At 41.9% G+C, this 21,517-nt stretch overlaps 2 protein-coding genes across 2 annotated transcripts; both read right to left on the bottom strand.

Annotated features, from left to right (window-relative positions):
- Positions 1–101: 101 nt before the first annotated feature.
- LOC146503767 (cytochrome P450 2G1-like) lies at positions 102–9,183 on the bottom strand. Its single transcript, XM_085130897.1, has 9 exons — positions 8,982–9,183; positions 8,650–8,812; positions 8,359–8,508; positions 3,841–4,001; positions 2,827–3,003; positions 2,485–2,626; positions 2,153–2,340; positions 1,888–2,029; positions 102–1,715 (listed from the first exon to the last, which is right to left on the bottom strand). The coding sequence occupies exons 1-9, from the start codon at positions 9,147–9,149 to the stop codon at positions 1,534–1,536; spliced, it is 1,473 nt and encodes a 490-aa protein (XP_084987023.1). The 5' UTR covers positions 9,150–9,183; the 3' UTR covers positions 102–1,533.
- Positions 9,184–14,815: 5,632 nt separating this feature from the next.
- On the bottom strand, positions 14,816–21,046 carry LOC146503766 (uncharacterized). The gene is made up of 2 exons (XM_085184381.1): positions 19,614–21,046; positions 14,816–19,482 (listed from the first exon to the last, which is right to left on the bottom strand). The coding sequence occupies exon 2, from the start codon at positions 16,208–16,210 to the stop codon at positions 14,816–14,818; it is 1,395 nt and encodes a 464-aa protein (XP_085040507.1). The 5' UTR covers positions 16,211–19,482; positions 19,614–21,046.
- Between the last annotated feature and the right edge of the window lie 471 nt (positions 21,047–21,517).

Here is a 21,517-nt window from a genome sequence, read left to right as displayed (position 1 = left end):
CTGGTGCAACAATTAACTGCTATTTGTTACAGTTAAAATTTTGTTTTAAAGATCTTTTTTGATTTCTTAGAAAAGCAAGGGTATGCATGAAGCTGTAATGCTTTTGCAGGTTATGTAGTATCTTTATTTTGAATCCACTGCATCCAGATATACATAAGGAATAAAGAGTACAGGCAAAGCAGGTTGCATACATGAGCTATGCAATACAGCAAAATTCCAACTGCTATCTATTAGATAACCTTTCTATTCTGTTACTTGTTTATACTCGTTGCTAGTTAGTTTATGTTTGACAGAGAGTTGGCAGGAGCACCGCATTAGAGCACAGGTGAGCCATGTGATCTTCCTGTTCACCTTAGTACACCTATTTCTCATTTCATTGCCAAACAGCTATTACAACATTTGACCTGATTTCTATAATCAAAACATGTAAAACAGCTCCGTCCTCTTCACCAAGATTGCAGGTTAATGATTCACAGGAATGACTAAGGGCGGGGATATTCTTTATCATCAACTCTGGAAGACTTGTTGAAATTATTATATAAAACCTGTGATTAACTTTATTGTGTTTCTGTGTTTGTGTTTGACAAAAAAAAAAGAAAGAAACAAAAAAAACAAAAAACAACAACAACAATTTGTCAGTAAATTCACTATTTCGTTTAAAACACTACAAAAACTCTTAGAACCTGAATGCATTACATTCCAGTATGTGATAAATTGTAGGAATTTTTATGTCTGTAAATGTTCTCAGTCATCCAGGTCATCGTAGTCTAAGGAGCTTGGAAAGAAAAGCGTCTGGACTTCTTTAAGTTGCCTCACGATATTTCACCTCTCATCCAACAAGCTTCTTCAGTTCTAAGGTCAAATGGTGGAGAGTCCCAGATTTAAGCCCTATGGGACTATCCCCCCAGAGGGACGAAGGACCCCCTAATGATCCTCTACCTAATCACACAAGCCAAGGTGTGAAAACGGCTGTAGGTCACAATACACTGGGTGACCTACATCTGTTTTAACACCTTGGCTCGAAGAACTGAAGAAGCTTCTCAGGTGAAACGCCTTCAAGCAAATTTAAGAACTTTTCTTTCCAAGCTCTGTAGGTCTTATTACTTCACATATGAAAAGATACTCTCACTCTTGAAAGATACTCTTATTTTTTTAAAATTTAGAATTATTTTTTTTAATCATAAAGATTCAGCACATTATTTGAAATGATGCCTTCCCAGCTAAAACCCCACATCTCACTTATTGTTTACCCACTAGAGGGTCTGGCCTGAAAGTCCAGAGGTCACAATAGGATACGTTCACTAGGGTGGTTGAGAATGACCAAACTCAGATAATTCTAGATAAAGATGGACAAACTGGTGGTGCCAATCAACCAATCAGTCATAGTAGTGGTGGACAGGCAGAAATATGACAACTGTAAAGATAGATGTAGCTATACCAAGTGATAGCACCACATTAGCACAATGCAGCATGTTGTAGAGATCCATGTCAATCATAGTGCTGCAAATGATGACAGACTGAGTGGCTCTCATTTTAACATGCTGTAGCTATGATTTGATGACTTCGAGGTAAATTGGCAAAGCTGCTGTACTCTGGATCGAGGTCTACACTGTCAGGGCCTCCTTCACAGGAAAAGGTGAAATCCTGCAGCAGTGAGACTAAGAAGATAAAAAGCTCCATACGAGCAAGAGACTCGCCAACACACGCTCTCTTCCCTGTAAAGACACACAATCACAAATCACTCTATGGTAAACCAAATTGCTTGTTCTTATTATTTTAGGGTTTCTACCTTACAATAATAAGTGCCTTGAGGCCAGGTTAGCTGATTTATATAGAGCTACAGCTGAAAATTGTATAATTTATCAACTGTGTCAGGACTTTATGTACCTGCAGAGAATGGCATGAATGCAGGATTTTTCTTGAAGTTGCCGTTATGGTCCAGGAAGTGCTGGGGATTGAAGAACCTGGGAGTGGCCCATTGCTTTTCCTCTTTCAGCACAGAGTGCAAGAAAGGAATAATTACAGTGTCCTGTTCAGAACAATGTTGTTAGTCTATTGATGCTTTTAATACTTTTGACATTAACCCCTGACATGATGCACAATGGACTGAATACTGACTGTAATACGTATAATGTCTTGGAATTAAGAATACCTTTGGGATTGTATAACCCCTGAAGGATATGTCATTCAGTGCGTAGTGAGGTACGCTGAAGGGCACAATGTCAAGAAAACGTTGGACCTCATGGATGACAGCATCTGAAAATGGGAGGGACTTCCTGTCGTCCATCCTGGGACAACGATCTTTTCCAATTACAGTGTCAATCTCTTGCTGCATTTTCTCTGGACAAAGCAAAACAAAAACTATAACCACTATAATCTGTTTGTAATGACTGCTAAGTTTTAGATTCACAAACAGACTTATCTCTAACTATAATATATTTAGGGCTAAAAGCAAGTTGGTAATACTTTTTTCTGTACACCTACCCTGTATTTTGGGGTATTTAATCAGCACAGTGAGAGCATATCTCAGGGTGGAGCTGGTGGTCTCTGTTCCAGCAATAAACAGATTCAGTACAGTAGAAACCAAGTTGTCATAATTGAACTCACTTGAGGGATTGTCCTTTTCCTAAGGAGACAAATTAGGAATGTTGTTGTCTCAACAGAAACCAAATTTAAAATACTCAAATGCCTTTTTAGCAGCACATAACAGACCAGCTCGAAATATAGTTTAAATAATTCCAACCTGTTTAATGCAAATACGGAAAAAAGAATGACACAATGCAAAGTGCCCTAAACAAAGCAACTGATCCTTCAGTTCTTTCCAACCTGATTAATTCTGATGAGGAAGCAGTCAATGTAGTCTCTGGAGGAGCTGGGGTCCAGTGTCTGTTTGTGCTCTTGGATTTTCCTCTCGATAAAATCTCTGGCCTCCTCTGCATACCCAAAAACAGTTTGGTGGTAGCCAGGAAGATGCTCCATGAGCCAGGGAAAGATGTTGTACATCTTCAGGAGGGAAAAACACAGCAGCTTTATTTCTCTAAAGACATATGAAAATATGCAATCAGTATTACTGAGTATTAATTCTTTAGACAACACACTTCATGTCAGGGACCTGGATCTGAGCGACCCAGACCGGTCCATGAGCAGCTATGGACTGATATAATATATTATGTATGTTGGCTGCACTGTGCTGTTGTTCTTGTGTTCTCCATGCTTGTATGTATAGGCAAGTGGATGTGTCTGTGAGTGAGCACTGGGTTTCAGGCAGGCCCGGTTGGGTGTGTCCTGTCTGGAGACTGGCCACACCTAAAGCAGATGATCACACACACCTGCAGCTAATGAAGCCTAGTCGGGGAGCTACTTAAGAGTGTGGCTGAGCGCGTTTTGGTGTGGGATTGTTGTGTGAGACTCCACGTTAGTGGGCTTTGTGAGCCGAGTTAAGTGAGTGCATGCCTGCAGTGGTTGAGTGTCCTGACGGTTGCTTCTTTGTTATTTTCTGCAGGAAGGAGCATGGAAGACAAGAGCAGCGAGCACTGGGTGCTCGGACACACAGGAGCAGAAGAGCACGGACTTGTGGGTGGAAGACACGACATGGGAGTCAAGGGAACACACTGGGATTTATTGTTCTGTGTATTATTTACACCACTGTAAATAAAGGCACTGTTTATCATAAAGAGTCTAGCATTTGGGTTCTCCTTCCTCACATCCCCACGGTTGGCCAGTGCTAACTGTGACACTTCAGCTTTGTTGGTTTGGAGGTAAAAAATGCAGAACTATCTGATCAGTATGTTTGTTGTATTTGTTTTATATGTTAATTTTTTTGTAATCATGTCCACTGACCTGACCAAGAGGAGTACTGAGGAATCTTAAGACCTTAGATATGATGTTCAGAAGGTGCAGGAACTGCTTGTCTTCAAAACTGAAGCGTTCCCCAAAAACCAGGCAGCAGATCACATTAGAAACAGTGCTGCTTAACAAAAATTGGGGGTCAAATGGTTTACCTGAAGAAAAAAGGAAAAAGACAGCTGAAAATGGCTATCAAAGTTCCAAATTAAAAATGCAAATGTTAGGTTTTTATTTAAATAAATCATCTCATTTAGTTTAGTTTCTTTTGAAGAAATATTTGACTGTAAGAAACTTTCTGTCAGTGGGCTGGGTCTGTGGCCCAGCATTTTTGAGTTTATGGTCTATTTGTGAATTTTTTGTTTGGAATGATGCATCCATCCATTCGCTTCCGCTTATCCTTTTCAGGGTCGCAGGAGCCTATCCCAGCTGTCATAGGGCGAGAGGCAGGGTACACCCTGGACAGGTCACCAGTCTGTCGCAGGGCTAACACACAGAGACAGGCAACCATTCGCGCTCACATTCACTCCAGCATTCACACCTATGGGCAATTTGGATTAATCAATTAACCTATCCCCACAAACTGCATGTCTTTGGACGGTGAGAGGAAGCCGGAGTACCCGGAGGGAACCCACACAAACACATGCAAGAACATGCAAACTGCACACAGAAAGATCCCGGCCTGATGATGGAATTGACCTTCCTGCTGTGTGGCAACAGCTGACCACCGTGCAACTGTGCTGCACCATGGATGGGTGGTTGGCACTAAATACTACATGGATGTAGTTTTCTATTATTTAGTATTAACTTATTCTTAGCATTGGCAGTATGCTTAGTTACATTTGCTTCCATGTTGTCTGGTCCAGGTGTCTCGTCTCCCCTTCCTGTCCCATGTTTGTCCTTTCTGTCATGTCTCGTTTCCTCTTTCTCAAGTGCCCCTTGTTTAAGTCTCCCTCTCTCTCTAGTGCTCCCTCACTCTTCTTCTCCCTCAATCCCTCTGTCTGTCTCTCATGTTTGCTTTCTCTTGAACCTTGTGTCAAGCTTGTGCTTCCCAGTTTACATCTCTCCACGTTTCCTGCTTTATTTTGACAGTCTTGTGTTCCATGTTCAGTATTAGTTTTGCTTGCCCTTTGGTGTCATGTTGATTTGTGTCAGCTGTGTTCCCCATATGTTTCCACTTCCCACATTACCCTTCTGTGTATTTAACTCCTCAGTCTCCCTTTGTTCACTGTCAGGTCGTCTATTTTCCTCGCCTTATGATCCATGGATTTAATGTTGTCTTTAGTCTCAGTTTTTGCATGCTCCTTTTCATGTTAATGTTTTTCTTGTCCAGTTTAGGTTATAGTTTAGTTTTTGCCTTTGCCTTTTGCTTTTGTGTTTTCATCAGCCAGAATAAACAACTCGCTTTTTGTTGTACTCCAGTCTTGTTTCTTGTTATTCTGCTTCTTTGTCTGCTCCACAAATATACTGGCCATTCGGCTGTTTACACTTTCACAACAACCAACAAAAGAGAGCATTATGATAAACAAAAAAAGTTCCTCACATTAATCAACTGAAGTCCACTGAGGTTAATTATCATATGATGATAACATGAAGTTCAATAATGAAATCATCTGTCTGGATTTTTGGGCTTTTGGATTGCAATTCTTTTCTTTTTCTCACTTCTGCTTTCCTCTTTTTAAATCGAATTCTTTCATCATCACGCTGATTCTCTAATTTGATTTGATTTTCATAACAAAAAAATCTCTGCTCTGTGTGCTTTAAATCTCAGTGTTTTTCTGTCATTCTACCTTTCAAAATCTCCCTCAGCCATGTCCATTTTATCATTGTTGCTCATCCAAGTCTCCAGTTGTGTTATTATTACCACCAGCATCTAGGCCCATATGTATTGTACTATTTCCTGCCATTGCTGAATTTCCACCCTTCTATGTTGCTTCTTTGGAATCTACTTGCCAAATACTTTGTTGTACTTCACTGTCTGCTATGGAGTAAATACTTAAGTATTTTTTTGGATTATTTGTTTCTAGCATGTACCCCAGTAGTCACAAGGTTAATACAAAGCTAACACAAAGAGGAAGACAAACACACACCTACAGCCAGTTTAGGATTAACAAATACACTGAAACCCATTTGTTTGTACTGTGAGAGGACTCTGAGGCTGAAAACTCTTCACATAAAGGCCCAGACTGACCAGAGAGCAGCATTACTCCATTATAGTGCAATTACACTTTAAGCATTAACAGCAGCATAATTCCTAGGCATGGCACAAAGTTATCTGTGTGTTCACGCCTACTTACTCTCTGTTATATAGGCAACTCTGTATAAACTGCTTTTGCTCCAAACTTGTGGTTAGATCATTAACTTTTATTGATAATATTCTCCTGAGACCTAGCCTATTCAGTTAGCTCCTCTGCAGCTGACACACAAATTACAAAAAAAGTTTGACTGAAAGATCCATTTTTCCTCAGTTTTCAGGTGGATATGAAAATTTAAAGTACATAATTTTCTTAAAACATATAGTCAAAGGAGCTTGCAAAGAAAAGCGTCTGGACTTCTATAAGTTGCTTGAAGACGTTTCACCTCTCATCCGAGAAGATTCTTCAGTTCTAAGGTCAAATGGTGGGGAGTCCCAGATATAAACCTAGTGGGAGTATCCCCCCACAGAGGGACAAAAGGACCCCCTGATGATCCTCTAATCACCTGAGCCAAGGTGTGAAACTGGGTGTGGGTCCCAATCAGCCAGAGTTTCGGGTGAGTTCATTGTGAAACCTGGCCCCACCTTATCATGCGAATTCCTGAGGTCAGATGGCCCAGGATGTGAGTGGGCGTTAAGGCGTCTGGGGAGGGAACTCAAAACTGGATTATAGATGGCAGAGAGTTGGTGTCGTAAACCACCGCCTCTGTTCAAAGATGGTCGCTCACAGTGGACATAGATGGCTTCTTTCACTCCTCTTTCAAACCATCTGTTCTCTCTGTCCAAAATGTGAACATTGGCATCCTCGAAAGAGTATCCTTTATCCTTAAGATGCAGATGGACAGCTGAGTCTTGTCCTGTGGAGGTGGCTCTTCTGTGTTGTGCCATGCGCTTGTGAAGTGGCTGTTTGGTCTCTCCGATGTAGAGGTCTGGGCATTCCTCGCTGCACTGTACAGCATACACCACATTGTTACTGTATGTCTGTGTTTTGGAGTTTTGTCTTTCGGGTGAACCAGTTTTTGTCTGAGCGTGTTGCTAGGTCTGAAATGCACCGGGATGTCATGCTTGGAGAAAACCCTCTTGAGTTTCTCTGATACACCGGCTACATAGGGGATGACAATGTTGTTGCGTCAACATCCCAACAACATTGTCATCCCCTATGTAGCCGGTGTATCAGAGAAACTCAGGAGGGTTTTCTCCAAGCATGACATCCCGGTGCATTTCAGACCCAGCAACACGCATCTTAAGGATAAAGGACACTCTTTCGAGGATGCCAATGTTCACATTTTGGACAGAGAGGACAGATGGTTTGAAAGAGGAGTGAAAGAAGCCATCTATGTCCACTGTGAGCGACCATCTTTGAACAGAGGCGGTTGTTTACGACACCAACTCTCTGCCATCTATAATCCAGTTTTGAGTTCCCTCCCCAGACGCCTTAACGCCCACTCACATCCTGGGCCATCTGACCTCAGGAATTCGCATGATATGGTGGGGCCAGGTTTCACAATGAACTCACCCGAAACTCTGGCTGATTGGGACCCACACCCAGTTTCACACCTTGGCTCAGGCGTTTAGAGAATCATCAGGGGGTCCTTTTATCCCTCTGTGGGGGGGATACTCCCACTAGGTTTATATCTGGGACTCTCCACCATTTGACCTTAGAACTGAAGAATCTTCTCGGATGAGAGGTGAAACGTCTTCAAGCAACTTAAAGAAGTCCAGACGCTTTTCTTTGCAAGCTCCTTTGACTACAATGACCTGGATGACTGAGAACCTTCACAGACATTAAAACATATAACTGTAAATTGGCATGGATAAGTTTATCCTTTCCAAGTGCATCACTCATGTCACAGCAAGCAGACGCTATAAATGATACTTTAGTGTTTTAGCATGTTATGCAATATTCCATGTCTTCTGCTCAAACGTTAAAGAGTTCAGACAAAGCAGGATTTGTATGTTAATTGCAAAATCTGATAGACTTCAAATGTTACTGAACTATTTGACACATTTTATCAACATTTTTATGTGTATTTGGTTTATTTTGTTACACATTTATTTTTTCGTCTTACTACAGCCTATTTCTTGTGCAGGCAAAATTAAGAGTTTTGCAATTTTTGCAAGAAATGTTCTTGTTATTATGTTTTATTTCTTAAACTGTCAGTCAATTCTGAGGTAAATATTGAATTGAAATCTTTTTTGTCATAGTCAAGTTACTGTACTGGAAAAAAAGAGTGAGAAACTTAAGCAATGATTGAGCAATGAATGATTTTTCAAATCCACCCTGTATGTAATACGTGCTCACACAATAGCTGAGAACGCACCTTTAAATGTACGTATGTGAGCCCTCAAGTGTTCGCTGACTTCTTGGATCCATTCTTCCATCCCCTTGCGTCCCATCCCAAAGTCTCTCAGGGTTGTGAGTGTGAAGCGTCGCAGTTGGCGCCAGCGCTCCCCATTACTGATTGCTAAACCTGAGAAGATGAAATGTCAAGATTTGGAAAAACTTTTACACAAACTGTTATTTGAAATTTCTTTATTTTCATGTAAAGTTGACTTAGAGTCATGCCAAAGAAATCACTGGTCTTGAAAACTGATATATGGTGTCTTGTTACCATAGCCCTTGGTAGCTTTGAACAGAAATGGTACGGGCATTCTGCCTGTGAAGTCATCTGCCTGATCCACCAAGGCTTCTTTCACAGCATCATACCCCACCAGAACCACTGTCCGCTGCCAGCCCATGTACAGTGTCATCACAGGACCATAGGTTTCACTGAACTAAGACAAAGTAAAAAACCTTGTTTGTATTTATGCAACGTCAGCATGCAGCTAAAATAAAAATCCAAAACAGTAATGGAGGGTGCTCTTGTTTATTCTTATTGAACAATTTAACAATATGAAAAATGCTAAAAATTAATAAATAAATAAATAAAAATTCCAAACTTACCTTAAGAATGCTTTTAAAAGGTACATTTTTGTCTATTTGTGGCAGGTTTCCTAGAAGAGGAAGTGGAGCAGGTCCTGGAGGCAGGCGATACTTCCTTCCTTTTACACTAAACAGCCACAGCAGAGCTAAGATTAGCCCTGCCAAGATCACTGTGGCAGAAAACTCCATAATGTTGTATCATTTTTGTATTTTTGTCCTTCCTTATATACCTACTTTCTCTCTGTGATTGGCTCCTGTAGCTAGTTTATATTTAACAGGGGTTTGGCTGGTTGGACACACATGACCAATATGATGCTGTAATCTTGTGCACCTTAGCACACTTTTACCTCATTTATGATTCTCATTGACAAAATCCTTTGCAATACTTGATTTGAATAATAAAGATAAAAACTTTGCTGCACTACACAACAAACTTGATAATGATGTCAACTAACACAAAATATAACCACACCTTGTTGATAAGAACAACTTATAATAAAATCTCACATGAACGACAGTTATTTGACAGTCTACACTGCCCTCTACTGGAATCAAGATTTGACCCACAAACTGCCCTGACACCTGTTTGAACAGTTATATGCTGTCTGTAACAGCATAGGCAAATATAAACTAATAGTGAATGCTGTTAAAGTAGCAAATACTCATGATCTAAAAGCAGCATTTCACAAAATTATTCAATATCAAGTCTTTTTCAGCCTTTATTTGGATTGTTTATTTTCCATTTCATATGAAACTGGGGTTACCTGCTCAGCACTAAGGAGAAACGTAGTTTTGTTAAGTTTAAACAGCAATTACAATTTGATGTTCAAAAAACCTTTATGCTTTGTTGACACGTCTAAAGTAATTTGTACTAGCTATTAGTTAACTTATACCTGGAACACATACTGTTTATATTTCATGCTTGTGCTTACTGGTTTGTTTCAATTTTGACCCGAGTCAAAAATATTCCCTCATAATGTGTCTATACTAAATGTTGAACTATGTATCCATTTAGAAACCAGTAACAAGTTACCTGAATTTAGTAAATGGATAATTAATTAATGATCCATTAATTTCAGAGAGCAGAGAGAATGTATTTATATGAATTATGACACAATCTGATGTTCTATTTTATATGAAAGGATAACACTGATTAATGATTTAATATGTTTTTTAAAGTGGAAATGATTATAACATTCTTAAACATTCATATAAAGTTATATAATCATTATGACTGTTAAAGACAGGTATAACTGAATTATCATTAAATAAAATCCTTGCAACTGCAATTTATAATTATTAACAGTGAATAATATTTAGAAAGAACTTGATTTCTGCAAACTTAACCATTCTATGTCATGGACACTGTGTTCTGTGCCCACATTTACAGTATTGTATTCTTTGCAGTCAGCAGAAAACGTCTGGTTGGTTTCTTTATGATTATGTTCTCAGTTTGTCTTATAGTTTTGTTACCCTTTGGAATCTACTTTCTGCCTGCGATTCATATTTAATTCTTTGTTTTTCAGTGTTTTGTGCCTCTCCTGTGTTCTCTTGAATTATGTCAAGACTTTTTCTCTGTCTCTTATTTTTCCTCATTATGTTACTTCCTGTTTTATTTTGGTAGTCTTTTGTTCTTTGTGTCTTGTGGCTGTTTTACCTCCTTTTGTCATTATCAGTGACTAGTTCCACATGTTCCCATCTTTTCCCTATTCCCCAGGCCCCTGTGTATATATAGCTTGTGTCTTTGTTCTACTCCTTATAAATTCCTGAGAATAAACACCTTCAAGTTTGAAACTATTTGTTACGCCCCAGTCTAGGGGTACAGGAACGCAACATAAGTTTGAAAAGATTGCCCCGCCCTGGTCCCCAAAACCATACACAGAGGGAGAACCAATTTCTTAGTGAACGGTGATTTATTACTCTGCACTGCAAAATGAAGCTCCGGGGTGAACAAAGGCCAAAATAACAAACAAAACAAGCTAAGTCAGGAGGAGGTGCTATCTAAAACCCTATGTGAAATCAAACATCAAACAAAAGACAAGCGCTACACCTAACTCCCTAACTGAAATAAACAGGAGAAAACAGTGCAAGGGAAAACAATAAGGCAGCTCACCCCTTCTGTTCCAGTGCTATTTACAATGTGCTATTTACAATGAAAACTAATGTACACTAGTGATGTGTCCTGTGTGTCGAAGCGTCGAATCGTGTGTCGGGTAATCTCGGGGGCGTTTCTGTGAAGCGCGTATCGAGGCTTGCTTTGATTACGTATGCAGTGACGTTCGAGGCCTCGCGGGCAGTCCGTACCACGTGACTGATTCAGGGACTGGTTCACCGGTTCGCGCCAGATTCGAAATAAAATGGGCAGAAAAACACAGCTGATTTCCCATCACACTGTGTTGTGGAATTGGATTACGTACGTGTTACATAGTTACTTGAGCATTTCTTCTTCGATGGAACCAGGAAGGAAGAGATTTTTTATTTCATTTTATCTCTCCTAATGAAGTATGCACACAGTAATAAATATCACAAATGATAAGCACCATAATATAAATAAACAACACTACAGATCCTATAATCTGATTTCTGTCTTTTAGTTTATTAAAAAGTGAAGCGCCAAATACTAGTTTGTGTCATTATCCAGATGTACATAAGCATGATTACACAGGTACTAGCGGGTTTTGATTATCGATTAAAATCGATTCTAGCTTGGATAACGTGATATCGATTCATTAAAATCCTGAATCGATTTTTAGTATAAATATTACTACATTTCAACCACCACCAAACAGCTAAAACAGTAAATGAGAGCAGGTACACCGATTCTGCACAAAGACGTAAACACAAAGCGCTGACGCGTCAGAATCAGTGAGATGTCGCCTTTCTCACCAGACAGCATGGACACGGTCGGGGCTGAAAGCCGACAGCTCACTGATTCTAATCTAAGGCATCTGATGTGATGCTTACACATTAGATAAAGTCTCGAAAGTGTCAGCTTTCTTTTTATAGTTATAAAAATATGCAAATGTACTGATCTATGATCTGAATTATACTATTGACTGACTGTCTGAGGCTAACAGTTACACAATCATACCAAAACTCTGTCCTGATAGTTTCCACTTTCTCTTTTGTATCAGACATACTGAGACAATATTCGGGATAAATAACCAAGAAAACAATTTATTTATTCAGTTTAGAGGTTTACACATCATTATAATCACAGAGCCCGCTTCACTTGAATTGTCCACTTGATGGCGCAGTAGAGCAAATGAATAATCACAATGCTTCGAATCATGAGTCGACCAACTGGGTGGAAAGCTTCAGTTCATCATGAGGCTTCATCTCACCATCACTAATGTACACACTATATACAGAACTGAGAAGGTCACAGAAGTCACAGGTTTTGGAAGCCAGGGTCAGGTCTGCTGCTGCTGTCAGTGGCTGCCCCGGGACAACTGCTGGTGAGGGATTTTGAATGCGACCACATGATCAGCGGACCAATCGGCAGCTGTCAGCTCATCCAATCCGGGGCCTGCAAAGACTTAAAGACACAGACAAAAACAGCCACCAAAACAGATTAGCGGGGGATGAGGAGGAGTTTACACCTGCATCACGAACAAAAAAAGGCTTCATCAGATTAACATGACACACACTACGCTTTCTCCTACGGTCTGGGGTACCTATAACATAATCTGTGTCACTCAGTTTCTCTTGAACAGTATAGGGCCCACAGAACTTTGCCTGGAGAGAGGATCCAGGAACGGGTAGGAGAGTCAACACTTTGTCACCCACTTCAAATTTTCTCTGCATGGACTTTTTATCAAATTTTCTTTTCCTTTTTTCCTGAGATGCGGAAAGAGCCTCGCGTGCAATTTCTCATGCTTTATGCAGACGCTCCCTAAAACAACTTACGTAGTCTAATACGTTCTGCTCGGGGGTAGCTGTGTCGGACAGATATTTCTCTTTAACCTCTTAAGCCCCAAGCCTACCTGATCTCCTGCTTTTTGCCCCCATATCAGGGGGCGTTGGGGCTTAAGAGGTTAAGCAGCTGCAGGGGACCACGCACTGTGTCCAAACACCAGCTCTGTGGGACTGAACCCCGTGGACTCCTGCACACTCTCTCTCTCACCGCTAGAAGGAGAAGTGGCAGACCTTCGTCCCACTCTCTTCCTGACTCAAAGCAGAACTTTCTCATCATGGCTTTTAAAGTTTGGTGGAAACGCTCAAGCGCACCCTGTGATTCGGGGTGATACGCACTGGATTTTTGATACTTGATGGATAGCGATTTTAAGACCTGAGCGAAAATCTTGGACATGAAGTTAGACCCTTGGTCTGTTTGAACTGATTTAACCGAAAGTGGAGAAAAAGTTTACTAATGCTCTGACGATGACTTTGATAGTGCATAACGGAATAGCCTCGGGAAGCGTGTGGCGGCGCACATCAAAGTCAAGATGTACTGATGTCCTGACTTTGTTTTTGGAAGCGGACCTACACAATCAATGATTATGTGCTCAAATGGTTCGCCTAAAGCTGGGATTGGATGCAATGGAGCGGGAGGAATAACCTGGTTGGGTTTTCCACTGACCTGGCAAACGTGGCAAGAACGGCAATACTTGGTCACATCAGACTTCAAACCTGGCCAGAAAAAGTGACGCAGAATACGATGGTAAGTTTTCCTAATTCCTAAATGTCCAGAGAAACTGTCATGCGCGAGGCTGAGTACTTGGGGTCGGAATTTTTGCAGTACAAGCACTTGTTGAAATACATTCCAGCCAAGATCACTAGATGAGGGAGGATGCCATTTGCGCATTAACACGTCATTCTCAATGCTGTAGACACGGGGATTCTGATTGCTTGAATCTGCGGCGAGTAAACATTTGGCCAAAGTCGGGTCATTCTGTTGCGCATGAATAAAATCTGTTTTGTTTACCTCAAAAGACAGGTCAGGTGTAGCGGGTAGCATTTTATCAGACACACATTTTTCAGCTTTCTCCACAGGCAGTTCAGCAGTCTCAGGAACAGCTTCAGAACATAGAAAAAAGTCAGACAACTCAACATCACCATATTTGCGCCTGTGGGCGCGTGTGACAATACAGGCAGGAAAAACAGAGGGCAGACTGTCAGCAGCAGGCTCAGAAACAAAAACAAAATCATCGACGGAGTTTTCAATTACTTCAGGGATTGGGAAAACTTTTCCGTTGGCTAGATCATTCCCCAGAATCATAGTAACCCCCTGCACGGGCAAGCGAGCGCGCACTCCAACTGTTACTGGGCCCGAAACGAGAGGTGACTGTAGGAAGACTCTGTGCAGCGGAGCTCGTAACATACTCATTTTCACTCCCCACACGAGAGCATCAGCACCACAAAACGAGTTACTTGAAAAAGGCAACGCGCTTTCCAAAATGAGAGACTGGGCAGCCCCAGTGTCGCGCAAAATTACAATCACCACGCGATCCTCCTCTATTCCAGTCAGTGAGGTGAACCCTTGTGAAATGTGAAACCCTTGTAGATGTAGGCTGCCGGGGGATACCCATGATGCATTGAGTTTTTCCTTTCCAGTCACCTTTCTCACTCACTATGTGTTAATAGACCTCTCTGTATTGAATCATACCTGTTATTAATCTCTGTCTCTCTTCCACAGCATGTCTTTTATCCTGTCTTCCTTCTCTCACCCCAACCGGTCGCAGCAGATGGCCGCCCCTCCCTGAGCCTGGTTCTGCCGGAGGTTTCTTCCTGTTAAAAGGGAGTTTTTCCTTCCCACTGTCGCCAAAGTGCTTGCTCATAGGGGGTCATATGATTGTTGGGCTTTTCTCTGTATCTATGAAGCGCCTTGAGGCGACATTTGTTGTGATTTGGCGCTATATAAATAAAATTGAATTGAATTGAATTGAAATGAAAGGTCGGTAACTGCTGTCAAGGCTGTCATTTCCTGGTTCATCACTGATGGGATTAGGCGTAGAAACGGACTGAACAAAACCAACACTTTTTGGCTTTTTCCATGTGTGAGTTTGCTCTTTGCGACGGAGCGACGGACAATTGGCAATGAGATGGCCAGTATCATGGCAATAAAAGCATTCTCGGACAGTCATGGGAACCTGATCAGGGCGCGTTTGACGCTTAGGAGAAACCCTCAAACTCCTCGCAGGTTTAGACAATGGGGCACATTCACGGCGCACAGCTGAAAACGTAACTCGATGGGTCAACACAAACTCATCTGCGAGAACAGCAGCTTTAGACAACGAATCCACCTTTTGCTCATTGAGATATACAACAACATTCTCTGGAAGACACGTTTTGAATTCTTCCAGCAGGACCAATTCTCTTAGCTGAGCAAAGTCCTTCACTTTACTTGCAGCTAACCACTTATCAAACAAGAGCGTCTTCTCCCTGGCAAACTCTACATGTGTTTGGTTGGCATGTGTTTGGTTGGCAGATTTTTCACATGACCGAAACTTCTGGCGATATGCCTCCAGAACTAGCTCATAAGCCCTTAAAATAGTGGATTTCACAATTTCATAATCCAGGCTGTCATCAATGGATAAGCTCGCACACACTTCCTGTGCTTTCCCCACCAATTTACACTGCAGCAACAAACTCCACACATCCTTGGGCCATTTCAAAGTGGTTGCGATGCGTTCAAAGGCATTAAAGTAAGAGTCAACCTTACTTTCTCTGAAAGGTGGCACTAAAGCAATTTGCTTGCTTGCATTAAAATGGTCAGAGGAAAATGAATCAGTAGGTTTACTCACAATTTTACTCACTGGGGTAGAGGTAGCATTGCGTTGTCGGGAAGGATCCAGCTCCATAGCCCTTATGTGGAGATGCATTAGCTCAACTTCTTTGGCTTTGGCCTCAAGCTCCACCTCTTTCAGGCGAAGGGCGAGCCTAAGATCCTCTGTAACCAATCCTGTTAATTGTCCGGCTGGGCTAACGTTTGGGATCTGAATGGCAGCAGGAGCCTCCGCCCCTGGCGTCATCCGTCCACTGGCAGCTTGTGGGATGGTTGCAGCAGCTTCTGTTCCCGCATCCACCACCAAACCTCCAGTCGCCTCAACCGGCCGAGGTTTCGACTTTGCAAATACCCCCTTATCCACCAGCTGTGCTGTCAGGCACTGCTTAATTTCTACCTTTTTAGCATGTAAAGGCACACTAACATTAAACAAATCTGCCACCAACAACAAATCTGCCTTTGTGCATCGATCCAACTTATCTATGGTGGGTTGCAGTGCAAAATCATCCACGTCAAAAGTCATTGTGACTAGATCACCCCCAACACTACAAGAAACTGCCAACCAAAAACTGCAGACAACCCACAAAACACAATGAGCAAAAAGAATGGCAAAAGAAGATCCCGGACGAGCCCCCACTTTATGTTACGCCCCAGTCTAGGGGTACAGGAACGCAACATAAGTTTGAAAAGATTGCCCCGCCCTGGTCCCCAAAACCATACACAGAGGGAGAACCAATTTCTTAGTGAACGGTGGTTTATTACTCTGCACTGCAAAATGAAGCTCCGGGGTGAACAAAGGCCAAAATAACAAACAAAACAAGCTAAGTCAGGAGGAGGTGCTATCTAAAACCCTATGTGAAATCAAACATCAAACAAAAGACAAGCGCTACACCTAACTCCCTAACTGAAATAAACAGGAGAAAACAGTGCAAGGGAAAACAATAAGGCAGCTCACCCCTTCTGTTCCAGTGCTATTTACAATGTGCTATTTACAATGAAAACTAATGTACACACTATATACAGAACTGAGAAGGTCACAGAAGTCACAGGCACAAATGTCACAGGTTTTGGAGGCCAGGGTCAGGTCTGCTGCTGCTGTCAGTGGCTGCCCCGGGACAACTGCTGGTGAGGGATTTTGAAGGCGACCACATGATCAGCGGACCAATCGGCAGCCGTCAGCTCATCCAATCCGGGGCCTGCAAAGGCTTAAAGACACAGACAAAAACAGCCACCAAAACAGATTATGGACAGGGCCATAACACTATTGCTTTCAGAAGGAATCCCTCCAAGTCAGGGATGCATTACAGCCAAGTGGAAGAGTTGAAATATCTTGGGCTCTTGTTCACAAGTAATATGTAATAGGCTTCTCGGTTTTCTGAAGGTTGATGTACTAGCACTGGCAAGGAATTTAATTTCATGGCGTGAATCTGTATATACAACAGCCTATCTTGCAGCTATTCTCCAGAGCAGGACGCAGACCCATCGTCTTCATCGGGTGGAAGTAAGCATCGCAAGTGTTTGGAAGCAGGGAGGGGGGTGAGTGTGTGTCTGTTTCAGTGCACATGCATATGTATGCATGTGTGTGTGTGTCCCGTGTTCAACTGAGAGAGACCGTCCTTTCACCTGGTTAAGCAAAAAGTCAACAGTCCTCCAGCCGATGCAGGTGGCCTTGAGGCCTTGAAGGATAGGGTGAGAGAGTCAAAACACAGTCTTGTAACCTGGGAGAAATTGTTGTGCCAGCAGCCATTTGGCCTTGGAGCCATTCGCCCTTGGAGCCTTCTGGCTGGCCCCGGGCAGCCACATGAAGACAATGGTTCTTTGGGTTAGGTTTAGTGCAAACAAACTGCATCCAATTTCGCAGCTGATCTAATGTCCATCACTGGTCCCCAGACCTATCGATTCCCTGTTACAGAGTCTTGAGCTTCTCCAAGATCTTATCCATATTGTGTTCAATAAGCACAGTCCGAGTACTCATGACCTTGCCCATCGCATCGCCCAGAATTAGACGAGACTAGAGAAAGACGCAGACCCAAGCAGGAAAGATTTTTTGTTTTTATGTTTCTTTTTGTGGCGGTATAAACAATGAAAGGTGGTGGATTGGCCAATTGGTCATGATCGACCCTCCCTCTCCTGTTGGTACTTCAATCATGAAACTGATGATCGGCTTTTCTCTATTGTTTGTTTATCGCCCACTCCGTGCCAGAAAGAGGAAGCCAGTAGTGATGTGTCGGTCGCGAACGAAATGGCTCTTAGAGCTGGCTCTTTGAAGTGAACGACGCCAGCTGGCTCCTTATTGGGAGCCGTGTTTTTTTTTTTTTTCTCTCACCCGCTTTCTCGCACTTTTTTTCACTTTGCTCCACACGTGAGCCTTGTGCTTGTGCTGGGCAGAGGGGGGAGGGGTGGTAGTTACACTCGCAGTAGCACAGGAACAGAGTGAAAGAGAGAGAAAGAGAGCCAGGGACAACAAGAGACAACATGATCACATTAGAAAGGTATAGTAATCATCCACAACTATTTTCAGTTGCGGATGATAAAGGAGTCAGAAAGTTTATTCATGCAGTGAATCCTATGCAATTCCAAGCAGGAAAACACTCCCAAAAAATCATCCCAAACCTAAATGACAGAGAATGTGCATCTTCATTTTGTTTTGCATATTTTAATTTATATTTGATTGTGTTGTGGTTTGCAGTGTTTTATGTTGTTTCACTTTACATTTGTTTAAAAGGAAAAAGCTGAAAATTTAAATAGTTAAAATGTAAGTAATGTAAGTAATTGTTTTTTGAATTTTATAATTTATTTATTAAATTTTATGTGGAGTGAATAAATAAAGGATATTTAAGGTGGCACCTAGAGACAAAGCAATTACAAACTCCAAAACACAAACAAATATACATACATAGATAGATAGATAGATAGAATACAAAGTGGTGTACACGTGAGATGTGGAACGAAAATCATACATGATACCAAACATTTTTTACAGATAAATAACTGCAAAGTGGGGTGTGCATAATTACTCAGCCCCCTTTGGTCTGAGTGCAGTCAGTTGCCCATAGACATTGCCTGATGAGTGCTAATGACTAAATAGAGTGCACCTGTGTGTAATCTAAAGTCAGTACAAATACAGCTGCTCTGTGACGGCCTCAGAGGTTGTCTAAGAGAATATTGGGAGCAACAACAACATGAAGTCCAAAGAACACACCAGACAGGTCACGGATAAAGTTAGTGATGGGCAGATGAAGCTTCATGAAGCCCTGAAGCTTTTCATCCAATTGGTTCACCCCAGCGCAAAGTGTCTTGAAGCTTCATTTGCTCTAGTAGGACACCTACTGGACGTAAAAATATTAGTTGGCATGAATTTGAAGAGTGTGGCCTTTTGCACACAGCCTGTAAATGTCAACAACAAAAGGAGTGTGTAAAACATGTATATTGTAGTGATGGCTGTATACTGTGTATATTTATACTGGCAGTATGGAAAATGATTATTTGGAAATGCTTAAAATGGAAATGATCATTTACTGTGAGGTGAGGTGTGGTTGGGGTGTGGACAGTGGTTGTGCTTTTGTAACGTTGAGGTATGGACAGCTACACACTGAGGCTTTGAGCCTCAGTCCTGCCTGTTCACATTTTATTCTGTAAAAACTAAATTTTCACTGCTTTTATGATCTTTTTATACATAGCTAGGATTTAATGATTTAACAAATCTTTTAAATCCTTTGTCCTCCACAATGCTAAATGGCTGGGAGTCCTCAATCACCATGCTAACCAGGTCTTCATCTATTTGAGATTGTTCTCCTGAGGAAAGACAATAAAGACAAAGCACAAATATAAATATCACACACGTAACTTATTACAGCTGTATAATATTGTTATATCATTTAGTAACATTACTGCATGCTATATTATCATGGCATTTGATGGCTCACCTGGTCTTGCTCCACAATCAGTGTTCCCCTTATTCTCATGCAAAGCTCTGTAGTGCCTAAGCATGGATGAGGTGTTGTTGTTATATCCAAGCTCCCTGGCACATAGCAAACACTTCACCTTGTACAAAAGTAAAGCCACTTAACATAAATTGTATTGCACCATCAGTATTATGAAAATACATCTTCTGTAGAAATTTACATACCTTGTTAGGAGGAATAAAATCAAAATGTTCCTACACAGGGGAGGACATCCTCCTCTTCTTAGCTGGCTCCATTCTCTCCTGACTTTCTCTCCTCACTCTCATAAACCTCCAAACTGTCTCCAAACTCTCACTAACCGCAACTCTCCATCAAATACCTACATTTTTGAATGAAGTCTGAGGGGTTTATATCGCTGTCATAGCTTGCGGCAAAGTTTGAACCACTTCATGAACCAGTCACGTGGTACAGCCGGGCAGCGAGGCTTCAGACGTCATCATTTTCAGCTCCTCCCATAAATGAAGCAAGCCTCGATACACGGATCGCGGAAACGCCCCCTCAATTACTCGACACAAGCTTCGAAGCCTCGATACAGAACGTCACATCACTAGATAAAGTTATTGAGAAATTTAAAGCAGGCTTAGGCTACAAAAAGATTTCCCAAGACTTGAACATCCCACGGAGCACTGTTCAAGCGATCATTCAGAAATGGAAGGAGTATGGCACAGCTGTAAACCTACCAAGACAAGGCCGTCCACCAAAACTCACAGGCCGAACAAGGAGAACGCTGATCAGAAATGCAGCCAAGAGGCCCATGGTGGCTCTGGACGAGCTCACGTGGGGGAATCTGTCCATAGGACAACTATTAGTCGTGCACTGCACAAAGTTGGCCTTTATGGAAGAGTGGCAAGAAGAAAGCCATTGTTAACAGAAAACCATAAGAAGTCCCGTTTGCAGTTTGCCTCAAGCCATGTGGGGGACACAGCAAACATGTGGAAGAAGGTGCTCTGGTCAGATGAGACCAAAATGGAACTTTTTGGCCAAAATGCAAAACTCTATGTGTGGCGGAAAACTAACACTGCACATCACTCTGAACACACCATCCCCACTGTCAAATATGGTGGTGGCAGCATCATGCTCTGGGGGTGATTCTCTTCAGCAGGGACAGGGAAGCTGGTCAGAGTTGATGGATAGATGGATGGAGCCAAATACAGGGCAATCTTGGAAGAAAACCTCTTGGAGTCTGCAAAAGACTTGAGACTGGGGCGGAGGTTCCCTTTCCAGCAGGACAACGACCCTAAACATAAAGCCAGGGCAACAATGGGATGGTTTAAAACAAAACATATCCATGTGTTAGAATGGCCCAGTCAAAGTCCAGATCTAAATCCAATCAAGAGTCTGTGGCAAGATCTGAAAACTGCTTTTCACAAACGCTGTCCATCTAATCTGACTGAGCTGGAGCTGGCAAAGAAGAATGGGCAAGGATTTCAGTCTGTAGATGCGCAAAGCTGGTAGAGACATACCCTAAAAGACTGGCAGCTGTAATTGCAGCAAAAGGTGGTTCTACAAAGTATTGACTCAGGGGGCTGAATAATTGCGCACACCCCACTTTTCAGTTATTTATTTGTAAAAAATGTTTGGAATCATGTATGATTTTCATTCCACTTCTCACGTTTACACCACTTTGTATTGGTCTTGCACATGGAATTCCAATAAAATTCATTCATGTTTATGGCTGTAATGCGACAAAATGTGGAAAAGTTCAAGGGGGCTGAATACTTTTGCAAGCCACTGTATATAGACATATCTGACAACCTGGTGCCTGACCAAGAAGATCAAACCTCTGGCTAAGGCTTAGGGGTCCTACTACCCATACCCGACTCCACTCAACCTGAACCTGCCTTTCTTATATATAATGACACAGG

The sequence above is a fragment of the Neolamprologus multifasciatus genome, chromosome 14, assembly GCF_963576455.1.
Source record: "Neolamprologus multifasciatus chromosome 14, fNeoMul1.2, whole genome shotgun sequence".
Lineage (NCBI taxonomy): Eukaryota > Metazoa > Chordata > Actinopteri > Cichliformes > Cichlidae > Neolamprologus > Neolamprologus multifasciatus.
This window is presented reverse-complemented; position numbering and strand designations above follow the sequence as displayed.

What these genes read in the sequence shown, in the direction of transcription:
- LOC146503767 (XM_085130897.1), bottom strand. Translation starts at nt 9,149, where the DNA reads ATGGAGTTTTCTGCCACAGTGATCTTGGCAGGGCTAATCTTAGCTCTG. An exon ending in TAAATACCCCAAAATACAGG is followed by an intron (nt 2,341 to 2,484) that starts GTAGGTGTACAG and finishes TGCTTTGTCCAG; the next exon opens with AGAAAATGCAGCAAGAGATT. An exon ending in ATTCATGCCATTCTCTGCAG is followed by an intron (nt 1,716 to 1,887) that starts GTACATAAAGTC and finishes GTGTCTTTACAG; the next exon opens with GGAAGAGAGCGTGTGTTGGC.
- LOC146503766 (XM_085184381.1), bottom strand. Translation starts at nt 16,210, where the DNA reads ATGACTTTTGACGTGGATGATTTTGCACTGCAACCCACCATAGATAAG.